Raw genomic sequence first — 24,959 nt, 5'->3', positions numbered from 1 at the left:
ATTGCAACTAAAAAGATAGTCCAGAAAAATCAAGTTGCTCCAAAAAAAACAGCAACTCCTGGAGAAATTTGGGCCCAAAAGTAAATACAGGTTGATTTTTAAGATCAGGAGTCCCTCCTTTTAAAAACTTGTATTCTTTTGCCATTAACAGGCCAGATTTTGCTGTCAAAATAATAGTGAGGCTAATGGCATTCACCGTATTTATGCACAAATGGTACAGCAACTTCAGGCTGAGGATCAGCTGCGTGGTTAAATGCCAATAGCCAAACGTTGCTGTCTGAGTTGCGCCGCTCTGGCGTTAGCTTCATGAAAATGGCATCTCGCTGCCTGCCTCACCATTGACGGGCACCATTGACGGGCACCATTGACGGGCACTGAATGGCATGAGGCGGCTGTATTTACGCAGTAGATAAGAACTAAGTTCACCACAGAAAGTTAAGTCTTGTCATTTCAAGTATAAGTACCCTCTTAATAATGTGATATTTTTTCATTGCTGCCAAACAATCACTCTGCCACTGAAAATTAACTATCACAAGTGTGGAGTTTAATTCCTTCAGGTAATAAATGTTGAAGATTTTTTAAATTTTAAATTTAAAATGACAATTTTTTTTGTTATAACTTTTTCTTTCTGTTTCTTTTTTCATGCTCTCGTAATCCAATCTTTCTTTCCCTCTATTACTCCTTCCGTACCTGATTTAACAATGAATTCATCCACTCTAATTTACACTTTCTTCTCAGTCCTTGTGCTGTTTATTTCACAATCCTTCAATCTGATTGGTTAAGGAGATGCACAGTTGCTTGTCCCATTCACTCAAGTCCCAGATGCCCTGTTTCCCTCGCTGCGCCGTTATCAGCTCACACTTTCACCAACTTGCCACACAAAAAAATGTAAAAACCTAAACGTACAAGGACAATTCTAACTAACGGCATACCATGCACAGCCGATTGTAATGGTGTACCAAGATTAATCCATGGTGGACTGTGAACTTGGTGATATTCATGTAAATATTAGGTAAATACGCTGTTAGATGCCCTGCTACAGCAAAATCCGGAAATGTCTCAATCACGTAACAAAGCAGAGAGTGAACCAAGTAACAGGAAACAAATTTGAAACAGTGAATGAACACAACGTAGAAAGATAGGAACAGGAGAAGGCCATTCAGCCCCTTGAGGCCTGTTGTGCCATTCAATATCATGGCGAATCTATATCTCAACTCCATTTAACCGCCTTTGCTCCCTATCCCTTGATATACTTACTTAATAAAAATTTGTCGATCGCACTCTTGAAAATTTCAATTGACCCAACATTCATAGCCCGTTGGGTGAGAGAATTTCAGACTTCCACTCTCCTTCGTGTTAAACAAAGTGCTTCCTGATTTCACTCCTCAATAGACTCGCTCTAATTCCATTGACTTCAATCCAAAGTAATCGGGCGAGATAGATAACAGGCAATTATGCCCCCCGAAACTTAAAGTTCAGTTCATTATTTTTTACATATGGTAAACAGCCGTACAAACCAAGGGTTAAAAATATCTGACCTGGGGATCCCAAAGTGATGAGTTCTGTTGCAGAAGACAAGAAACAACGCTTGAGGATTGGCAGGGGTGAAATTAAGCGCACAGGAAATGTATCAATTGATCAAGAAATGACCCTGAGCAGCTGAATTACGTAGCAGATGTAGCTAAGCTGCCTACCAGTCAGATACAAGGATTTTGCTCAAAGTTCAATCCCTGACACTTTGCTTTTCCTGACCAGTTTTCTCGCCTTCATTGATTGAGTCAATGACAAGGGTAAAGGAGAAAATACAATTCCTGTCAATCAATTCTTCGGTGCTGCTTAGAAATAATCAAACAGCAGAAAATGTGGGCAGTGCAGCTTGGTGATTTTTCTTGAAAACGAGGAGCATCATTAGATTATTTTCAAGGACCATTGCGTAGGATTATTTTCCCCATACTTTACACCATGCACGCTTATGTCAGTTGCAGTGTGCGTTTGTCTATTGCAGTGCCAGTATATCGAGACTATCATGTTATCTGCCCAAGACAAGTAAAGGTAATCAGGCTGATCCATGCTCATCCCATTTTCTGGCTGGACTCATCCCAAGTTACCTACTTGTCCACCCCTCCCCCAACCTTCGGGGAGCGGTGGGAATAAAAAACGAGACTTGTAGTAAATTCAGGAATACTCTGTCAGAAATACCTCTCCAACCCCTCAACGACAAGCCCCAAGCAATCTTTCAAGTTCTGACATTAGGTTGCAATGTCACATCTGTCCAGATCCAGCTGTTAGCTGAGTCTCAATGGCAGCACTCTCACCTCGCTTGGACCAGAAGGTTTCGGGTTCAAGTCCCACTCCAGAGACTTGAGCACAAAGTCTAGGCTGACACTCCAGTGCAGTGCTGAGGGAGCCTCCGCAGCACTCTCGGAGGTGCCGTCTTTCAGATGAGACGTTAAACCGAAGCCCCATTTGCCCTTTCAGGTGGACATAAAAGAACCCATGGCACTATTGAAGAGCTGGAGAGTTCTCCTCAGTGGCATGGCCAATACTTATCAATCAATCAATAACACTAAAACTGATTATCTGGTCATTATCGCTTTACTGTTTGCTGTGCACAAATTGACTGCTGTGTTTCCTACATCATCATCATCATCATAGGCAGTCCCTTGGAATCGAGGAAGACTTGCTTCCACTTTAAAAATGAGTCCTTAGGTGGCTGAACAGTCCAATACAGGAACCACAGTCCCTGTCACAGGTGGTACAGATAGTCGTTGAGGGAAAGGGTGGGTGATAGGTTTGCTGCACGCTCTTTCCGCTGCCTGCGCTTGATTTCTGCACGCTCTCAGCCATGAGACATGTTTCCTACATTGCAACAGCGACTACAGTTCAAAAAGTCGTTAATTGGTTGTAAAGTGCTTTGGCTCATCCTGAGCTCATGAAAAACGCTGTACAAATGCAAGTCTTTTCCTTACTTTTTCAGCATCAGTCTGTTACTAACAAGACACATTGAAAAACAGGCGGACTGTGCAGAACTCCCAGCTCCTGGCCAACCACTGGCACTTTTAAGAAGGCAAATGTCTCCAGACTAATCTGTGCTTGACAGATTGAATTCTGCAGTTTACCCCTGCATTTGATTCATGCAGAACTTCAGCTCGTTATTGCTTTCACAATTGCTCTCTGGAAAAATATCTCAATAGGAAAGCAATCTGCGGAGCTCGATGGAAGGACTAAGTAGCGTTTGTATTCTATAGCACTTGCTGGGAGGAAATGGCCTTCTCGTTTTGTAGCTCTGCTAGGATGTAAAGAGGCAATTGCAACAGAAAATTCTTCTCTGAGACCTCTTTCAAATGTCATGAATTCCTTACAATGTCATTTGTATACCAAGTCAAATCCTAAAAGAAAAACACTGTGGGAAAAGGCATGTCGTCTATTATAGTGCTTATATATAGAAAGTAAAGAACATACAAAATAAAATCTAGATAGCTCTTATGCAGACAAAATCAAAACATACTAAGAAAAAGAAACAAAGACTTACATTTGTACAGCGCCTCTCACGACCACCAGACGTGCCAAATCACTTTACAGCCAATGAAGTATTTTTTGAATTGTAGTCACTGTTTTAGCGAAGGAAACGTGGCCGCTATATTGCTCACAGCCAGCTCCCACAAACAGCAAAGTGATAATGACCAGATAATCTGTTTTTTAGTAAAGATATCTCCCCTGCTATATAGTGCCAGGGGATCTTTTACATCCACCTGAGAGAGCAGACCGTTTAACGTCTCACCCGAAAGACGGCACCTCCAACTGGGCAGCACTCCCTCGGCACTGCACTGGAGTTTCAGCCTCGATTTTTGTGCTCAAGTCTCTGGAGTGGGACTTGAACCCACAACCTTTTGACTGGGAGGTGAATGTGCTACTAATTGGGCCATGGCTGACACAGAGAAATATACTTTGGGGTAGATTTTTAACTGGTCGCCCGGGTGTAACCCTGTCCTAGTAGATCAGCCGCCCACTTTTCATTTCCATTCCCGGGTGGCATGTTGAAAATCTACTCCTTTATGTCCTGCAGAAAAGATCCTAAAAATGTACATCAAGCTCTGCAGGTGACATATAAAATACAGGTTAGAACAGCACTGCTGTAGATGGTGTTCACTTACATCTCACAATGAATATGTTTTCTAAACTGATTTTCAGTTGTATCTATTTTTTTTAAATATGAATTCCCAGATGTTTTGGCACATTTTGCCTTTAGGAAAAGTCATGTAATTAATTATTTATGGTATGGTAGAGGGCATAATTTCAAATCTCACCGTGGGATGTGACATATAGTTCAATAAATCTGGTCATTTCTGGACTAGCACCAGGAAAAATAACTACAAAGGCTTATGAATAGTAATAAAAACCCAACTATGTCCTTCAGGGAAGGGAACCTGCTTGCTCTGGCCCACACATGACTCCATTCCAACACTCCCTCTTTGAAGCAACCCAGCAGTAGTAGGGCTGTCTGTTGACAGTCCCACTGTTATCAGCCCCATTCACAACTCCTTCGATAATGAAGCAGTCCATACCAGCCTACAGACCAGACAACATCCAGGCTTGGGCTAATAAGTAGCAGGTAACATTCTTGCCACATAGGTGGCAGGTAATGACCTTTTTCAACAAAAGAAAGCCCAGTTATCTCCTCCTAACCTTCATTGGCACCACCTTTGCCCAGTCCCCAACATCAATATCCTTGGACAAACAGCAGTGGATTTAACCCATGGGGAAATTCATTACTCAATATAAATTTGGTAACAACAGCAAACTTCCGGTTTACCTGCCGACATTTCCAAAGCAACCCATTTTCCTGCCTGTGCTCCCAGCTGCATTATATAAAAAAATAATCTCTTAGCTGTGCACCATTCCCAATCTCTCCTCTCAAACTGTGCTGCGCATTTAGAATACTTTGCTCCTAATTAAAAATTATACACTTGCCACTATTTGACCTTGATGGAGTACACAAGAGTCTCTGCTCAGAATCCAACCAGTAGATGGAGGCTAGTGAACAAATTTAATGCTGGCCAGGTAAAGTTGGACACAATGGATAATTTAGCAAACATTTCATCTAAGTTAAAATGTAACTCATGCACCAAATAAACGCCAAAGTATATCACATAATTGAGCAGTGAAACTGTGTTCATCATTTACTCATTAAATCCTTTCCCCTGGTTATATATAACTGATAGCTGACAGAAATTCCTTCCCATAGAATCATAGAAATTTACAGCACAGAAGGAGACCTTTCGGGCCATCATGTCTGTGCCGGCAGACAAAGAACTATCCAGCCTAATCCCACTTTCCAGCTTGTGATCCGTAGCCCTGCAGGTTACGGCACTTTAAGTACAGATCCAAGTACATTTTAAATGCTATGGCAGTTTCTGCCTCTAGCACTCTTTCAGGCAGTGAGTTCCAGACCCCCACCACCCTCTGGGTGTAAAACATTTCTCCTCAAATCCCCTCTAAACCTCCTACCACTTACTTTAAATCTATGCCCTCTAGTTATTGACCACTCTGCTGCGGGGAATAGGTCCTTGCTATCCACTCTGTTAGGCTCCTCATAATTTTATACACCTCAATTAGGTCTCCTCTCAGCCTCCCCTGTTCCAAAGAAAACAACCCAGCCTATCCAATCTTTCCTCATAGCTAAAATTCTCCAGTCCAGGCAACATCTGGAGAATTTTAGCTGAGGAAAGATTGGATAGGCTGGGGTTGCTTTCTTTGGAACAGAGGAGGCTGAGGGGAGACCTACTTGAGGGATATAAAATTATGAGCGGTCTGGATAGAGTGGATAGGAAGGACCTATTTCCTTTAGCAGAGGGGTCATGCTGTGGAAATAAATAAATTACACAGCACAGAAACAGGCCATTCGGCCCAACTGGTCTATGCCACTGTTTATACTCCACACGTGCCTCCTCCCACCCCTCTTCATTTAACCCTATCAGCATGACCTTCTATTCCTTTCTCCCTCATGTGTTTATCTAGCTTCACCTTAAATGCATCTATGATTACAGAAGCCTGATAAATAATTGCATCTTTGCACTGGGTTGCTAAATGTAATAGGAGCACAATAAATAGACCTTGGGGAAAAGCCATGTTCACGATTCCCCAGCTTTTACCATCAACATAATTCTTCAGTTGCGTATTGAATGGAATGAATCCCCGAGGCGTGGTTAGAAAGGTAACGTATATTGAGGAATGTGTTCCACTGGTGTCTATATACTGAAAAAGGCAGTATGCGTAGCGAGTGGTAACACACAATTCTGGAAACTTTTGCCAGCTTGCCGCGCTGCCAGGGAAAGATCCACGCATGCCAGAAATGTGAAAGCTCACATCGTACCTGTATAGCTGGGACAGAGTCTCAGCCTGGCTGGGGCTGGGAAAAAGAACAGTCAGTGGGACAAGCTGCTGGTGATGGTCAGTGGGACAAGCTGTTGGTGATAGTCAGTGGGACAAGCTGCTGGTGATGGTCAGTGGGACAAGCTGCTGGTGATGGTCAGTGGGACAAGCTGCTGGTGATGATCAGTGGGGCAAGCTGTTGGTGATGGTCAGTGGGACAAGCTGCTGGTGATGGTCAGTGGGACAAGCTGTTGGTGATGGTCAGTGGGACAAGCTGCTGGTGATGGTCAGTGGGACAAGCTGTTGGTGATAGTCAGTGGGACAAGCTGCTGGTGATGGTCAGTGGGACAAGCTGTTGGTGATGGTCAGTGGGACAAGCTGCTGGTGATGGTCAGTGGGACAAGCTGCTGGTGATAGTCAGTGGGACAAGCTGCTGGTGATGGTCAGTGGGACAAGCTGTTGGTGATGGTCAGTGGGACAAGCTGCTGGTGATGGTCAGTGGGACAAGCTGTTGGTGATGGTCAGTGGGACAAGCTGCTGGTGATAGTCAGTGGGACAAGCTGTTGGTGATGGTCAGTGGGACAAGCTGCTGGTGATGGTCAGTGGGACAAGCTGCTGGTGATAGTCAGTGGGACAAGCTGCTGGTGATGGTCAGTGGGACAAGCTGCTGGTGATAGTCAGTGGGACAAGCTGTTGGTGATGGTCAGTGGGACAAGCTGCTGGTGATAGTCAGTGGGACAAGCTGCTGGTGATAGTCAGTGGGACAAGCTGCTGGTGATGGTCAGTGGGACAAGCTGCTGGTGATGGTCAGTGGGACAAGCTGCTGGTGATAGTCAGTGGGACAAGCTGCTGGTGATGGTCAGTGGGACAAGCTGTTGGTGATGGTCAGTGGGACAAGCTGCTGGTGATGGTCAGTGGGACAAGCTGCTGGTGATGGTCAGTAGGACAAGCCTCTAAGGACTATCACTGAATAAATTTAAGATGGAGATAGACAGATTTTTGAACGATAAGGGAGTCAAGGGTTATGGGGAGTGGGCAGGGAAGTGGAGTTGAGGCCAAGATCAGATCAGCCATGATCTTATTAAATGGCAGATCAGGCTCGAGTAGCCAAATGGCCTACTCCTGTTCCTATTTCTTATGTTCTTATATACCAGTGGGACCAGTGGCTGGAGATGCCAATGGGACAAGATGCTGGAGATGCCAGTGGGACCAGCGGCTGGAGATGCCAGTGGGACAAGATGCTGGCGATGCCAATGGGACAAGAGGCTGGAGGTGCAAACTTTGGTGCTGTCAGTGGTTAGGATAAATGCCACCTCCTGAGAAAGCTCTCCAGGCTGCTTTATTTACCCAATGTTGTTTCTATCAGAGTCCAGGCTGCTGCTGGTGACAACGCAGTAAAGCAAAAGCAGAATTTAATGTCAGGCAAGTCAGGTCAAAAGCAAAGAGAGCAACATTATTAGTTACTGGGACAACTAACAGAAAAATGTTGTCCAACAAAAACGCGTGCCCTGTACAAATTGAAAAGTCATTGCACTCATGATTCAGAAAGCATTAACTTGAACTAATCAATCAGATAATCTCTTTGCAAATGGAAGAGGTGCCCACACTTACCCTCATTCTCGTCTTACAAGCTGCAGATTCATACTAATACTAATTACGCATGAAGAACAACCTAGACCAATCTCACAAGAGTGGCATGCTGCAATTATTAATGCTAAATGTGCTCAAAATGTAAAATTACTTTAAAACTACATAGACTGTATAAGTATTGTATATACGTCAAAGATGGGCGTTATAATTTTTGCTCAAATTCGCTCCATGTTATTTTGTGTTTTCTGACTGAATTACTATGTTAAAGGTGCTATATAAATGCAGGTTGTTGTTGAATGTGCATCCTTTCTATAATTTCAGAACATGCATATATGTATTTCAGCTACACATATATCAAGTCGTTTTCCCTTTCATGGTGGAAGCACTTGGTGCAAAATAGTTGCAACATTTAACGTAGTAGAAGTTGATCATCCTACCTCCAGCATACATAACAGCCAACGTCATTGAAGAGATCCATGCAATCTGGCTGTATGTGGTGTCAAAGACCTCCTGAATCTCCTTAAAGTACACAGTTATGGCTTTGGGAAATGCATAAGAAAATCCAATCGAGATGAAAGCTCCAATGACCACAGCCCATCCCCAACCACCGTCTGGGGGAACATATTCCAGGGGTGGTTTTGGTGGTGGCATCTTAGATCTCTTCTCGTTCTTGGTTAACTGGAAGAAGCAAAACAAAAAGTCATTTTTTTTTAAGTTGTAATTAAAGAAAATGTTAAACTAAATCCTGATTAGCATGTCTGTAAGTCAAACCTGTGTGCACTTCTAGAAGTCCAAGAGGCTTCCTCGAGTTAGCCCTTTCAGGGGTAGTTTTTCTGTTAAGTGTTATTAACAGTATACCTGACACTGCTTTAATGCAAGGAGTATAATAACAACAACATGAGAAGCAGACTGGTATTTTCTGCTTAGCATAGTTCAATATAAACACACCAAGTAGGAGGAGTTGTACAACGTCAGTCGAGGGATTATCTCGCCGCACATGCCATGATTTAAATCACTGAAGTAATTGCAGTCTCAAACAACTTGGCCCATTCAAGAAATCACTACTAAAAATTAAAATGTAACCACGGCTTTAGGAGTTGCGAAAGAGAAAATTCAACAGGAATAAAAACTGCAGTGTCAGTCACTTTAAACCAGCCCTGCTCGGACTGATCAGTACCTGGGGCAAACGATTGAATCTCTTGTTTTAACTGCAGGTAAATTAGAGCAATGAGACTCGAGATGAAACCTTTTGATGTGTGTGATTTTCACTTCAAAGTTAAATAAGTATAGCCAGAGTGACGAGTGTTGGAGATTCAGTATAAACCGTGATCTGACACTCGATAGGACTGAGCAGTAACTTAGTCACAAGGTCAGCCAGAGGAAGCCCAGTGCTGAAAAGACAACACATTGTTTTCACGCAATAGCACATTCATTTCCATGTAGCTCCAATCAATACAGCTCTCGCTGATCTCATTACCCCACACCCGCTTATGAATATTCTACAGTCACCAGCTGTCTGCTCGTGCTCATTAACAAAATTACATGTTGCCAAATGATATCAGGCCCTGCTAAAGATGACCTTCCTCAGTAATGTTCAAGGTCTCGCTGCAGTTTGTTCTTCGACAATCCTGCAGGAGCCAGAATTTGCCTTGGGAATCACACATGCCATCGCACAGACAATGCAACATTATTTTACTTGGCTACGCTCAAAACTTGAAACATTATAGATTTTGGCAATGCAAATAAACTGGGTTTCATTCTCCTCTGCTCGATTTGTCTCCTTTCCCTGAAGGCAGTGACTGCCCTTGGGTTATATACAGCCACAGATGCCGTCTCAATCAAATCTTCATGTGCAAGCCCAAATGAAGGGGAGGTATCCACACGGCATATTTTTTCCGAATGCGGTCAATGGATGGCAATCAGGAACTGGAGCCTGAACTGTTTTTTTTGAACCACATAGGCACAGGAGTAAGTCATTTAGCCCCTCGGACCCACTTCTGTCATTCATGGTTGATCTGTGACCTAACTTCATTGTTTTTGCACTATAATCCTGAATACTATTGGTTAAGAAAAATCTATCAATCTCAGATTTTAAATTAATAATTGACCCAGCATCAATTGCCATTAGGGGAAGAGAGTTCCAAACTTCTACCACCTTTTGTGTGTAGAAGTGCTCCCTAACTTCACTCCTGAAAGGTCTGGCTCTAATTTTTAGGCTATGTCCCCAAGTCCTCGACTCCCCAACCAGCGGAAATAGTTTCTCTCTATCTACCCCATTAGTTCCCCTTGATATCTTGAAAACTTCTATCAAATCACCCCTTAATCTTCTAAATTCCAGCGAATACAACCCTAGTTTGTGTAACATTTCCTCCTAATTTAACCCTTGGAGTCCAGGTATAAGAACATAAGAACATAAGAAATAGAACAGAAGTAGGCCATATGGCCCCTAAGCCTGCTCCGCCATTCAATAAGGTCATGGCTAATCTGATCATGGACTCAGGTCCACTTCCCTGCCCACTCCCCATAACCCCTTATCCCCTTATCATTTAAGAAACTGTCTATTTCTGTCTTAAATTTATTCAATGTCCCAGCTTCCACAGCTCTCTGAGGCAGCGAATTCCACAGATTTACAACCCTCTGAGAGAAGAAATTTCTCCTCATCTTTGTTTTAAATGAGTGCCCCCTTATTCTAAGATCATGCCCGCTAGTTCTAGTCTCCCCCATCAGTCGAAACATCCACTCTGCATCCATCTTGTCAAGCCCCCTCATAATCTTATACATTTCGATAAGATCACCTCTCATTCTTCTGAATTCCAATGAGTAGAGGTCCAACCTACTTAACCTTTCCTTATAAGTCAGCCCCTCATCCCCGGAATCAACATAGTGAACCTTCTCTGGACTGCCTCCAAAGCAAGTATATCTTTTTGTAAATATGGAAACCAAAACTGCACGCAGTATTCCAGGTGTGGCCTCACTAATACTCTGTATAGCTGTAGCAAGACTTCCCTGCTTTTATACTCCATCCTCTTTGCAATAAAGGCCAAGATACCATTGGCCTTCCTGATCACTTGCTGTACCTGCATACGATCCTTTTGCATTTCATACACAAGTACCCCCAGGTCCCGCTGTACTGCGACACTTTGCAATCGTTCTCCATTTAAATAATAACTTGCTCTTTGATTTTTTTTTCTGCCGAAATGCATGACCTCACACTTTCAACTATACTCCATCTGCCAAATTTTTGCACACTCACTTAGCCTGTCTATGTCCTTTTGCAGATTTTTTGTGTCCTCCTCACACATTGCTTTTCCTCCCATCTTTGGCTACATTACACTCAGTCCCTTCTTCCACGTCGTTAATATAAATTGTAAATAGTTGGGGTCCCAGCATTGATCCCTGCAGCAGCCCACTAGTTACTGGTTGCCAACCAGAGAATGAACCATTTATCCCAACTCTCTGTTCTCTGTTAGTTAGCCAATCCTCTATCCATGCTAATATATTACCCCCAATCCCGTGAACTTTTATCTTGTACAGTAACCTTTTTATGTGGCACCTTGTCAAATGCCTTCTGGAAGTCCAAATACACCACATCCACTGGTTCCCCTTTATTCCACCCTGTTCGTTACATCCTCGAAGAACTCCAGAAAATTTGTCAAACATGACTTCCCCTTCATAAATCTATGCTGACTTTGCCTGACTGAATTTTGTTTTTCCAAATGTCCTGCTACTGTTTCTTTAATAATGGACTCCAACATTTTCCCAACCACAGATGTTAGGGTAACTGGTCTATAGTTTCCTGCTTTTTGTCTGCCTCCTTTTTTAAATAGGGGCGTTACATTTGCAGTTTTCCAATCTGCTGGGACCTCCCCAGAATCCAGGGAATTTTGATAAATTAAACCAATGCATCCACAATCCCTGCCGCTACTTCTCTTAAGACAATAGAATGCAAGCCATCAGGTCCAGGGAATTTATCTGCCATTAGTCCCATTATCTTACTGAGTGCCACCTCCTTAGTGATTGTGTTAAGTTCGCAACCCCCCCCATAGCCCCTTGGCTATCAACTGTTGGAATATTGTTAGTGTCCTCTACCGTAAAGACTGATACAAAATATTTGTTCAGAGTTTCTACCATCGCCATGTTCCCCATTACTAATTCCCTGGTCTCGTCCTCTAGGGGACCAACATTTACTTTAGCCACTCTTTTCCTTTTTATATACGTATAGCAACTCTTCTGTTTTTATATTTTGTGCTAGTTTACTTTCATAGTTTATCTTCCCTTTCTTAATCATTTTTTTAGTCGTTCTTTGCTGGCTTTTAAAAGCTTCCTAGTCTTCTGTCCTCCCACTAGTTTTGGCCACTTTGTATGCCCTTGTTTTTAATTGCATACCGTCCTTAATTTCCTTAATTAGCCACGGATGGCTATCTTTTCTCTTATACCCTTTCCTCTTCACTGAAATATATTTTTCTTGAGAGTTGTGAAATATCCCCTTAAATGTACACTACTGTTCATCAACCGTCCGACACTTTAATCTATTTTCACAGTCCACTTTACCCTACTCTGCCCTCTTACCTTCATAGTCTCCTTTATTTAAGCTTAGGACGCTGGTTAGAGATCCAACTTTCTCACCCTCCATCTGGATTTGAAATTCAATCATGCTATGATTACTCATTCCGAGGGGATCCTTTACTTGGAGATTGTTTATTAATCCTGTCTCAGTACACAGGACCAGATCTAAGATAGCCTGCCCCATGGTTGGTTCCATTACATACTGCTCAAGGAACCCGTCCCTTATGCACTCTATGAATTCCTCCTCAATTTGATTTGTCCAATCAATATGAAGGTTAAAATCACCCATGATTATTGCTGTTCCCTTTTTACAAGCCCCCACTATTTCCTGGTTTATGCTCCGACCAGCAGAATTGCTACTGTTAGGGGGCCTATAGACTACGCCCACCAGTGACCTTTTTCCCCTTATTGGTCCTTATCTCCACCCCTGTTTCAACACCCTTATCATTTGAGCCAATATTGTTTATTATTATTGCAGTGATTCCATCCTTTATCAATATTTTATTTTATTTGCCCCATTTAGTAAGGTGGGCTAATTCTTTTGAATTACGACGCAGAAGGGATAAAACTGAGAGTTTTCCTCCATCAGACAATGGCGAAAAGCAGTAGTGCAGTACAGTATCAAATATCTGAATGTAATATACAACATGTTAGATTCTTGCAACAGATCTCTGCGATTTACCACTGCATTTACCCTATACTCAAACGTTATATTGTGAAATATACCACATTTACAAATACAAGTACAATACAAATCATAGAATCATAGAATCATAGAAATTTACAGCACTGAAGGATGCCATTTCAGCCCAGCATGTCCGCATCAGCTGACCAAGAGCTATCCAGCCTAATCCCACTTTCCAGCTCTAGGTCCGTAGCCCTGTAGGTTACGGAACTTCAAGAGTACATCGAAGTATTTTTTTAATGTGGTGAGGTTTTCTGCCTCTACCACCCTTTCAGGCAGTGAGTTCCAGACCCCACCACCCTCTGGGTGAAGACATTTCCCCTCATATCTCCTCTAAACTTCCCCCCAATTACTTTAAATTGATGCCCCCTGGTTGTTGATGCCTCCGCCAAGGGAAATGGATCTGTCCTATCCACTCTATCCAATCATGGTGCAATGCAGCCCCGACTATCTGGACAGACTGACTTATCCTTTGCAAACTTGCCAAGAACAACCACTCTGGATCCTGGTTCAGCTTCTTGCATTCACACAGTGCCTCAATGTCGCAAATGCCCCAATACGATTCACAGAGGTGGAAACTGAGCAGGAGAAGAAATAGGGAGAGGGGACCAAAGGTGGAGTCGCAGAAGTAGCTTTTGAGGAAGCTATTTAAAGGTGGGAATGAGGTAGCGAGGAAGCGGGGAGAGAGACAATTCCTGTGTAAGTCAAGGCACTATCGACTGTATAACGTGATCACAGATTAGATTGCAGCTTGTTACACAGAGCTGGTTTTATTTTTTCATGTACAGCAAAGATAAGCGGAATCAAAACAAATGCTGTAGTCACTTAATATCGGAGAAGGCAATTATCACCCTCAAATCTATTCAGATCTGTCTCTCGGTACCTGAGGGACATTCAATTTCATCCTCGGGAAACATGCCAGTCAATTCTGTAAAAGTACAATAATTCTATCTTGAAAACAATGATTAGAGAAGTCATTTGTGCATAGCATTGAAGAGGTGAAATTGCAGGGTGTGTACCTGCATCCGCCAATGAAAACTACCTGGCAGGTAATCATCTTTTTTATTGGCTGACACAAAGGGCTAAGCATGATGCGTTAATAACCACAGCCGACGCCAATTACAGAAGCAAGATTAAAAGATACCAAGCGGATTCAATTACAAAGAGGCCAAGATATAATTTACCAATAAGTTTGACTTTTAATTCAAAGCTATGAGGTGAGGCTTAAAATTATTTCAAGGTCAAAAAAAGCTGAACATTTTGGGAGCCCAATATTATTTATTTGTGCACTAGCAGCTTTGCAATTACAAGATGTATTGTATTTTGTAGTAGTGCACTGGCATGTAGTTTGTGCATATATGTATAAATGGGTTTATGTATGTTGTTTTTATGTGTTTATGTATCTTTGACACGGTTGACCACTCCATCCTCCTCCAATGCCTCTCTACCATCGTCCAGTTGGGTGGGATTGCACTCGCCTGGTTCCATTCTTATCTATCTCAGCATAGCCAGAGAATCACCTGCAGTGGCTTCTCTTCCCGCTCCCCCATCATTACATAGAAACATAGAAAATAGGTGTAGGAGTAGGCCATTCGGCCCTTCTAGCCTGCACCGCCATTCAATGAGTTCATGGCTGAACATGCAACTTCAGTACCCCATTCCTGCTTTCTCGCCATACCCCTTGATCCCCCTAGTAGTAAGGACTTCATTACCTCTGGTGTCCCCCAAGGATCTATCCTTGGCCCCCTCCTACTTCTGATCTACATGCTGCCTCTTGGCGACATCATCCGAAAACACAGCATCAGTTTCCACATGTACACTGATGACACCCAACTCTACCTCACCACCACTTCTCTCGACCCCTCCACGGTCTCTAAATTGTCAGTCTGCTTGTTCGACAACCAGTTCTGGATGAGCAGAAATTCTCTCCAATTAAATATTGGGAAGACCAAAGTCTTTGCTTTCGGTCCCTGCCACAAACTCTGTTACCTAGCTACCAATTCCATCCCTCTCCCTAACTTCTGTCTGAGGCTGAACCACACTGTTCGCAACCTTGGTGTCATATCTGACCCTGAAATGAGCTGCCGACCACATAATTAAGACTTCCTATTTCCACTCCATAACATCGCTCGTCTCCACCCTTGCCTCAGCTCATCTGCTGCTGAAATCCTCATCCACACCTTTGTTCCCTCTAGACTTGACTATTCCATTGCACTCCTGGCTGGTCTTCTGTTGTGTTCATGCTCTATTTCTTTGTTACAGGACGTGCATTAGGACCCTGCGGGAGCTATTCACAGTTGCTGTAAACATTCCGGTTCATGCTGGGTTTCTGATTCAAGATGCTGCACCTGTATAACATAAAGCTCCAAAAATTCTAGACTCTATTGAATATTAAATCTGGATATCATGAAGCATGGCATTTTTGTTGATCTTATGAAAGGCATTAATGACAGATTATGATGGCGACAAGTGATTTATATACGCACAAGGACTAACAAGGTGACAGCCAGCACTATTCGTCCAAAAGACATTCTGTATGAAAAAACCTTCGTACTTTATTTAGGACCAATAATTTGCAACACATTGTCAATGAAACCAAATAGGATAACACGACACACAGAAATGCTTATGCATAAAAAAGAAAAGAAAAGACTTGAATTTATGTAGCGCCGTTCACGGCCCCCTGACATTTCAAAGTGCTTTACAGCCAATGAAGTACTTTTTGGAGTGTAGTCACTGTTGCCATGTGGGAAACATGGCAGCTAATTTGCGCACATCTAATTTCCATAAACAGCAATGTGATTGCCAACCCGAGAATGAACCATTTATCCCGACTCTCTGTTCTCTGTTAGTTAGCCAATCCTCTATCCATGCTAATATATTACCCCTAACCCCATGAACTTTTATTTTGTGCAGTAACCTTTTATGTGGCACCTTGTCAAAAGCCTTCTGGAAGTCCAAATACACCACATCCACTGGTTCCCCTTTATCCATCCTGTTTGTTACATCCTGGAAGAATTCCAGCAAAGTTGTTAAACATGACTTCCCCTTCATAAATCCATGCTGACTCTGTCTGACTGAATTATGCTTTTCCAAATGTCCTGCTACTGCTTCTTTAATAATGGACTCCAACATTTTCCCAACCACAGATGTTAGGCTAACTGGTCTATAGTTTCCTGCTTTTTGTCTGCCTCCTTTTTTAAATAGGGGCATTACATTTGCAGTTTTCCAATCTGCTGGGACCTCCCCAGAATCCAGGGAATTTTGGTAAATTACAACCAATGCATCGACTATCCCTGCTGCTGCTTCTCTTAAGACCCTGCAAGCCATCAGATCCAGGGGAATTATCCGCCTTTAGTCCCATTATCTTACTGAGTACCACCTGCTTAGTGATTGTGATTGTGTTAAGTTCTTTTTCCCCTATAGCCCCTTGACAATCCACTGTTGGGATATTTTTAGTGTCCTCTACCGTAAAGACTGATACAAAATATTTGTTCAAAGTTTTTGCCATCTCTATGTTTCCCATCACTAATTCCTCGGTCTCGTCCTCTAAGGGACCAACATTTACTTTAGCCACTCTTTTCCTTTTTATATACTCATAGAAACTCCTGCTATCTGTTTTTATATTTCGTGCTAGTTCACTTTCACAGTTTATCTTCCCTATCTTAATCATTTTTTTAGTCATTCTTTGCTGGCTTTTAAAAGCTTCCCAATCTTCTGTCCTCCCACTAGTTTTGGCTACTTTCTATGCCCTTGTTTTTAAATGGATACCATCCTTTATTTCTTTAGTTAGTCACAGATGGCTTACTTTTCTTTTACACCCTTTCCTCCTCACTGGAATATATTTTTCTTGAGAGTTATGAAATATCTCCTTAAATGTACGCCATGTTCATCAACTGTCCTGCATTTTAATCTATTTTCCCAGTCCTCTTTAGCCAACTCTGCCCTCGTACCTTTGTAGTCTCCTTTATTTAAGCTTAGTACGCTGGTTTGAGATCCAACTTTCTCGTCCTCCATCTGAATTTTAATTTCAACCATGCTATGGTCACGCATTACAAGGGGATCCTTTACTCGGAGATTGTTTATTAATCCTGTCTCATTACACAGGACCAGATCTAAGATAGCCTGCCCCCTGGTTGGTTCCGTTGGTTCCGTTACATACTGCCAAGGAACCCATCCCTTATGCACTCTATGAACTCTTCCTGATGGCTACCCTGACCAACTTGGCTGAGTGAATCTGGCAGTACTGGTGGAAAACTGAAGACGGTGAGGCACAGAGTCAAAATGTCCTGGAAAGATTTCACACAACGTTGAGGGATAAAGTGGAAACTACTGCATGTTACATAAAGAATCTTGGATTTCTGGGCATGATTACCAGACATTAATAAAAGTATTTATAGCTGTCACCTAAATCCAAACATAACATGACAGTTTTCAAAACATGACAGGGCATATATGATTTGGAACTCCATTCGGTACATTAATCAGTGTAAGGCCATTTACTTTTTACTGACAGAGATAATTAATGCCATATCATTAATGGGCAATCACAACTAGGCTGAAGGTTTAAGAATTGGGGCATAAACACTCACGTGCTGATCAATAATTGATTACCAAGAAAGGACATGGCCCTTTTATCTTACATTCATATCATTACCTGATAATCACCAGTTGATGGCTTTCCGACTGCTGAGTGGGCGAATCCCTGTAAATATTGACAAATTCCCAGGGATTCCCTGTCCCCACTTCTCAAAGGCAGCATAATTTTCCCAGAATAAAACAGTAATCTCAATGTATCCCTGACTATAACTGCTTAACTATTGGTGGCCGTGCCTTCAGCTGCCTGGGCCCTAATCTCTGGAACCCCCTCCCTAAAACTTTCCGCCTTTCTACCTCTCTTTCCTGCTTTAAGACGCTCCTTAATACCTACCTCCATCTGCCATAATTTCTTCTTATGTGGCTCGTTGTCAAATTTATCTGTTTTCTCTTACAACACTGCTGTGAAATGTCTTGGGATGTTTTACTCCGTTAAAGGCGCTATATAAATAAAAGTTGTTGTTATATTAGTTTACAGAGGCTGGAATGCGCTCGTATGTCAACGAAGACAGGAAAATATCCACACGGAGAGAAATCTGATGGCCTCGCTGCCCCATGGCATCCCCTCATGGATACCATGTTTAAATGCAATGGATTACCAGGATGGGATCTGCCCTTCGCACACACACACACACACACCACACACACACACACCACACACACACACACACCACACACACACACACACACACACACCACACACACACACACACACACACCACACACACACACACACACACACACACACGCACATAGATGAACAAACCTTCACTTTGACAACAGCTATTCCCATTCCTCATCTCCTCTCTTCCACCTGCAATTTCACTTTCATTTTCTGCACGGTGTAGCAAGCCATTTTCAGCATGACTGGCTCCATCAGTCACTCTGATAACACGTGGGGTAAAAAAAACATTTAATGGTGGCAACAATTCAGGCCTTTGTTGTAAAATTCGCTAGTTAACGAGTGTTCATTGTAGCACGTTTCAAAGCACACACACAGCCCGAAGGTGTGCAAAAACATGCAGGTACAGGTGCAGCACCTAAAATCCGGAATCCTTGGTACCGAGGCCGTTCCGGATTCCAGGCTTTTCCGGACTTTCGATTTACTTTCACGAATCCGGAAACATCCGAGCCCAGGTTCGGGTATTTCCGGATTTCGGAACGTCAGAAAGCCACTGCACCTGTATGAGGAGCTCGGTGTAGTTCTTGTTCTTTTTGTTTCCCATGACACTGCTTCTTTATTATATTTCTGTACAGCCGCATCCAAGCCTTGCAGATGGCAGTTGGCAGCTGTTCAGTTGCTACGACGACAGCTTGAGGAAAGCATTCAAACCGATCAAGATCTGCAGAAGAAATTGGAACAACAACTCCATAATGCGCTACAATCTACCATTTGTATCTCACCTTTTCTTTTCGTGTCCAGGATTTGCCCCGCTCGTCTCATGCCGCTGCCCTTACCTCGGGGCCTCTTCGCGGCCCACCCGACCACCTACTCAGCTGGAATACTGCGTGCAGTTCTGGTCACCACATTACAAGAAAGATGTGATTGCACCAACGAGGGTACAGAGGAGATTTACGAGGACTTTGCCTGGATTGAAGAATTTTAACAATGAGGAAAGACTGGATAGGCTGGGGTTGTTTTCTTTGGAACAGAGGAGGCTGAGGGGAGACCTAATTGAGGTGTATAACATTTTTAGGGAATGACCTATTTCCCTTTGTGGGGAGCAGGGGGCTGGGGGGGCGTCAATAACCAGGAGACATAGGTTTTAAGTAATTGGTAGGTTTCAAAGGGATTTGAGGAGAAATCTTTTCACCCAGAGAGTGGTGGGGATCTGGAATACACTGCCTGAAAGAATGGTAGCAGCAGAAACCCTCATAGCACTTGTAAGTACTTGGATGTGCACTTGAAATGCCACAAACTACAAGGTTACAGACCAAGAACTGGAATGTGGGATTAGGCTGGGTAGCTCTTTGTCAGCCGGCTCGGACACGATGGGCCGAATGGCCTCCTTCTGTGCTGTAAATTTGTATGATCCTATGATTCTATGAAATGCTCAAAGCCGACATCAGACAATTAGGACACATTAAAAATATAGTTGGACACGTAAGATTGGTTAACTGATTGAACAGATTTAACATAATATGGCACTCGCCAGATGCCAGTCACTAAACACTTGTTATGGATTACGTCCTTTTATGCCACCTGTGGTGCAGCAGATCTCCAATGGTGCTGCTCATGGTAAGTTAGTGGTTCCGGTACACTGTTTTATAAGGACAGGCGCATTACACCAGATAATGCATAATGTATCATTGTGCTAAAGTGCAACTGTGTGCAAATAGATGTATTTCTTTACAGCCACAAGGTATAAATACTATGTCTTCCTTAGGTTAATTGATCTTAACTGATCTTCACGTTAATTCACAGTTAGACAAGCTTTTTTTTTAAATCACTTTTTTTTTTTAAATGCCACAAATAAATTATCATGCATCACAGAATCATATCTGAAGTGTGATGCCCTCATCAAAAAGTTTAGAATGCATCTGTACTTTATAACAATGGTGACCTAGAAATTGGAGGTGATAGCACTGACCATTAAGGCCCGTTTTGGCAAACAAAATGACGGCCGCCTCACTTCCGTCCGCAGCCGGTGGGTCCTGCTGCAACCGCCAGTTGTGTCTGGGCAGTGGTGCTGCCAATGTCCATGCTCGCTAGGGATATGTAGTGTATGCAGATTGTGATGTCAGTGAGTGTGCAACGCTCGCCTGATGCCCGATCTGCCATTTTGGAATTCGTCGCTTTACTTACCGGCCTGTGTTAATCACATCCAGCTGACCAAGTATTCACATTAGGAGGGAGCCTCCAGCAGCGTTATTAAAAGGGATCTTCAGCAACAACTTGCAGCTAAGATGGTTTTTCAGTTTGACTTGTTCTGTGTAACTTTTTGTAACTCTTGCAACTTGCTAAACTTGTTTCAAGTTCCTGAGATGAAAGGGAGTGTTGGGAACAAGTGGAGAATGTCTTCATTCTTATTTAAAAGCTTCTGCTCACAATACTTGCTCACAGTCATGGGTACTGTACATGCAGTGCCCCTCGTGATTGAGTATCTTTGGGAAAGGGAGTGGACACAGTGAAGAGGAGAAGAGGTGCACAGAGGAAGGAGGAGGGGCAGGAGGGCTCTCAACAGGAAGTTTTACCCACCTAGGGTCTTCCGAAAGCACTTCTCTTATCTCCACTTAAGTGAGGAGCAGTGTATTAGGAGGCAAGGAGGTGGTCACAGAACTCTGCCATTTCCTGCAACCAGACCTCCAGCCTGAGAGCAAGGTGACCACAGCTCTCCGAGTAGCCATCAAGGTCACTGTGGCCCTCAATTTTTTCACCAGCAATCCTTCCAGTCTGCAGTAGGAGACATACCAACATCATCATTGTAATGACTCAAGAGTCTGGTTACTGTAAACTCACTCAGGTGCAACCTGATCCATTTTTATTCCAGCCCAAGAGTGCCAGCTTGACAAAACACACAGCTTATATACAGGTGACCAAGCACACATGCCATATGCGTACAACCCGATGACCTCCGACCACGGCGCCCTCTGGTGTCTGGTGACCTCCAAGCATTAATACATAACAACATCCCCCTTTTAAAATCTTAACAACAGTCTTTTTACAAATTAAGACAGTCTGGGGCTTTCCTCTCACGGGTTGATCGTCTCAGTTCAACTTTGACTCTGGGCGAGCGTTCTGAGTCCGTTGAGACTGAGGGCTGAGTAGCCGATCTGATGGGAGTGGTCATGACCACATCAGAGACTGAAGGTTCAGAGTCAGTAATGTCAGCAGAGTCCTCTGATGAATGAACAATGGTTGGTTGGTCACTGACTGCATCTTCCTCACTCGGTTCCAGTTCATTCGTGTGCCGCAGTTTAACCTGGTCAAATTGTTTCCTGCATGTTTGCCCATTCTTGAGCACGACAATAAACATTCTATTACCCTCCTTGGCAGTAACAGTACCGGCGATCTACTTTGGACCTTGACCATAGTTCGGTACATAAACCGGATCGTTGACCGAGATGTCACGTGACACAGCAACACGATCATGACAGCATTGCTGACTTTGACGTCTGTTTTCAACACGATCATTCAAATCAGGATGAACAAGAGAAAGCCTGGTTTTGAGATTTCTCTTCATCAGTAGTTCAGTAGGAGGAACCCCAGTAAGCGTATGAGGTCTTGACCTGTAACTGAGCAATATACATGACAACCATCTCTGCAGTGAGCCCTGAGTTACACGTTTCATACTTTGCTTGATCGTTTGAATGACACGCTCTGCTTGACCATTAGAAGCAGGCTTGAATAGAGCTGATCGCACATGTCTGATGCCATTGAGTTTCATGTACTCCGGGAACTCAAGACTTGTGAAGCAAGATCCGTTGTCGCTCACAACAATGTCAGGCAAACCATGAGTAGAAAACATGATACGAAGGCTCTCAATGGTAGCTGTAGACATGTTGAATGACATAACACACTCTATCCACTTGGAATATGCTGCCATATGACAAAAAACATCTTTCCTAGGAACGGGCCCGCAAAATCACTGTGGATCCTTGACCATGGTTTGGATGGCCACGACCAAAGACTCAGCGGAGATTCCGCTGGTACTTTACTTAGCTGCATGGAAGTATTGTACTGATGCATACATGATTCCAGGTCAGAGTCAATTCCAGGCCACCATTCATGAGACCGAGCAATGGACTTCATCATGACAATACCAGGATGAGTGCTATGAAGTTCACGTACAAATTTTTCTCTTTCTTAGGCATGATTTCACGATTACCCCACAGTAAACAGTCTGACTGAATGGACAGCTCATCCATGCGACGATTGTAAGATTTGGTCTCTTCATGCATCTCCATAGATATGGCAGACCACTGACCACTGAGGACACACCGTTTCACAACCGATAAAACATGGTCATGGCTGGTCCAGATCCTAACTTGTTGAGCAGTGACAGAGGTGCCTTCGTTCTCAAAAGCATCCATTACTAACAGTAGATCTGCAAGTTGAGGCGTCTCCACCTCAGTTGTGGGTAAGGGCAGATGACTCAGTGCATTGGTACAATTCTCAGTACCAGGTCTATGACGGATGACGTAATCATAGGCAGACAATGTCAGCGCCCACTTTTGAATATGGGACGATGCATTGGTATTAATACCTTTGTTTTCTGCAAACAATTAAATGAGTGGCTTGTGATCCGTTTCTAGTTCAAAACAAAGACCAAACAGGTACTGGTGCATTTTTTTTACCCCATACACATGCCAAAGCTTCTTTCTCTACCATATTGTAAGCTCTTTCCGCTTTAGACAGACTTCTCAAAGCATACGCAACAGGTTATTGCTTGCCCGATTCATTTGCTTGTTGGAGTACGCAGCCAACCCCATATGATGAAGCATTACAGGCCAATACAAGATGCTTACACGGATCATAATGAACAAGCAACTTATTTGCACATAGCAGATTCTTGGCTTTCTCAAAGGCTCTATCTTGAGACGCACCCCAGACCCAGTTGTCGCCTTTTCTTAGTAACACATGCATTGGCTCTAGTAAAGTGCTCAATCTGGTTAAGAAATTACCGAAGTAGTTGAGTAGCCCAAGGAATGAACGCAGCTCTGTCATATTCTGAAGCCTGGGTGCACTTTTGATGGCCTCGGTTTTCGAATCAGTGGGCCTGATGCCATCAGCAGCAATCTTCCTCCCGAGGAATTCAACTTCAGATGCCATGAATACACACTTCGAGCGTTTCAACCTGAGTCCCACTTTGTCCAGACGCTGTAGGACTTCTTCAAGATTGTTCAGATGTTCAGCAGTGTCGCGACCTGTGACCAGAATGTCATCTTGAAACACAACAGTTCTAGGAACGGACTTCAGTACACTCTCCATATGCCTCTGAAATATGGTTGCAGCCAAACGAATCCCAAAAGTCCACCTGTTGTAGACGCATAGTCCTTTATGGGTGTTGATGAAGGTGAGTTTCTTCGAAGAGTCGACAAGCTCCTGTGTCATATAGGCCGATGTCAGATTCAGTTTCGTAAACGACTTTCCACCAGCTAGCATGGCGAACAGATCATCAGCCCTCGGTAACAGATACTGATCCTGTTTCGGAAATCGGTTAATCGGAACCTTGTAGTCTCCACAAATCCAGACAGTACCATCACTCTTCAACACAGGAACAATGGGACTAGCCCACTCGTTAAACTCAACCGGTGATATGATCCCTTTATGCTGGAGTCTGTCAAGCTCAATTTCAACCTTCTTGCTCATCATAAACGGAACAGACTAAACTTTGTGATAGACAGGCCTTGCATTGGAGTCCAGGTGAATCTGTACCTTGACTCCCGTTAAATTGCCAATGTCCGGTTCAAACAAAGAAGGAAACTTTTTCAATACTTGAGCACACAAAGTATTATCCATCGAGGACAACATCTTGACATCATTCCAGTTCAGCTTGATTTTCTCGAGCTAATTCCAGCCAAACAGCGTTGGACCATTACCTGGGACAATCCATAATGGTAGCTTGTGAACCACAGCGTCATATGACACCTCGATTGCTGCACTGCTGAGCACCGGTATGAGTTCCTTAGTGTAAGTACGCAACCTTATATTGACTGGACTCAGCTTCGGTTTCACAGCCTTAGTGTCCCACAGCTTAGCAAATGTCCTTTGGCTCATTATCGACTGGCTCGCATCCATGTCCAGCTCCATTGATATAGGCACGCCATTCAGCTTCACATTAACGACTATCGGCTGGCTCTTGCTCAGGAACGAGTACAGTCCATTCACTTCCTCCTCGGGTCGCGTATCCGGGCCATCACTAAACTGGTCCTCATCAACCACATGATGAGCTGCACCACACTTGCTCCATTGTGGACACATCCCGTGAAGATGCCACACTTTTGAACATACATTGCATGAGTATTGTTTAAAGCGACACTGATGAGGCCTATGATTGTCCCCACAATGCCAACAGAGTGAAATCTGGTTCAAACCAATTGGTGGGCTCTGAGCAGCGGCAGGTTTTGCGTAAGCAGCTCTGCCCGAAGACGACACCATCTTGTTTACAGTTGTTGCCGTGGAACTCCGACTCGTCGATGATATCTG

The 24,959-nt window shown here is 43.4% G+C and overlaps 1 protein-coding gene across 1 annotated transcript in view; it reads right to left on the bottom strand.

Annotated features, from left to right (window-relative positions):
- Nucleotides 1–8,876, bottom strand: part of LOC139280661 (monocarboxylate transporter 2-like) — a 121,964-nt gene extending 113,088 nt beyond the window's left edge. The window contains exons 1-2 of the mRNA XM_070900257.1: nucleotides 8,734–8,876; nucleotides 8,400–8,640 (exon numbers count right to left, since the gene is read on the bottom strand). Of these exons, the coding sequence (XP_070756358.1) occupies nucleotides 8,400–8,613 (214 nt within the window). The 5' untranslated portion in view covers nucleotides 8,614–8,640; nucleotides 8,734–8,876. The remainder of the gene's footprint in view (nucleotides 1–8,399; nucleotides 8,641–8,733) is intronic.
- Between the last annotated feature and the right edge of the window lie 16,083 nt (nucleotides 8,877–24,959).

The sequence above is a fragment of the Pristiophorus japonicus genome, chromosome 15, assembly GCF_044704955.1.
Source record: "Pristiophorus japonicus isolate sPriJap1 chromosome 15, sPriJap1.hap1, whole genome shotgun sequence".
NCBI lineage: Eukaryota > Metazoa > Chordata > Chondrichthyes > Pristiophoridae > Pristiophorus > Pristiophorus japonicus.
Note: the sequence above shows the minus strand (reverse complement) of the source record. Positions and strands in the feature narration are given on the sequence as shown.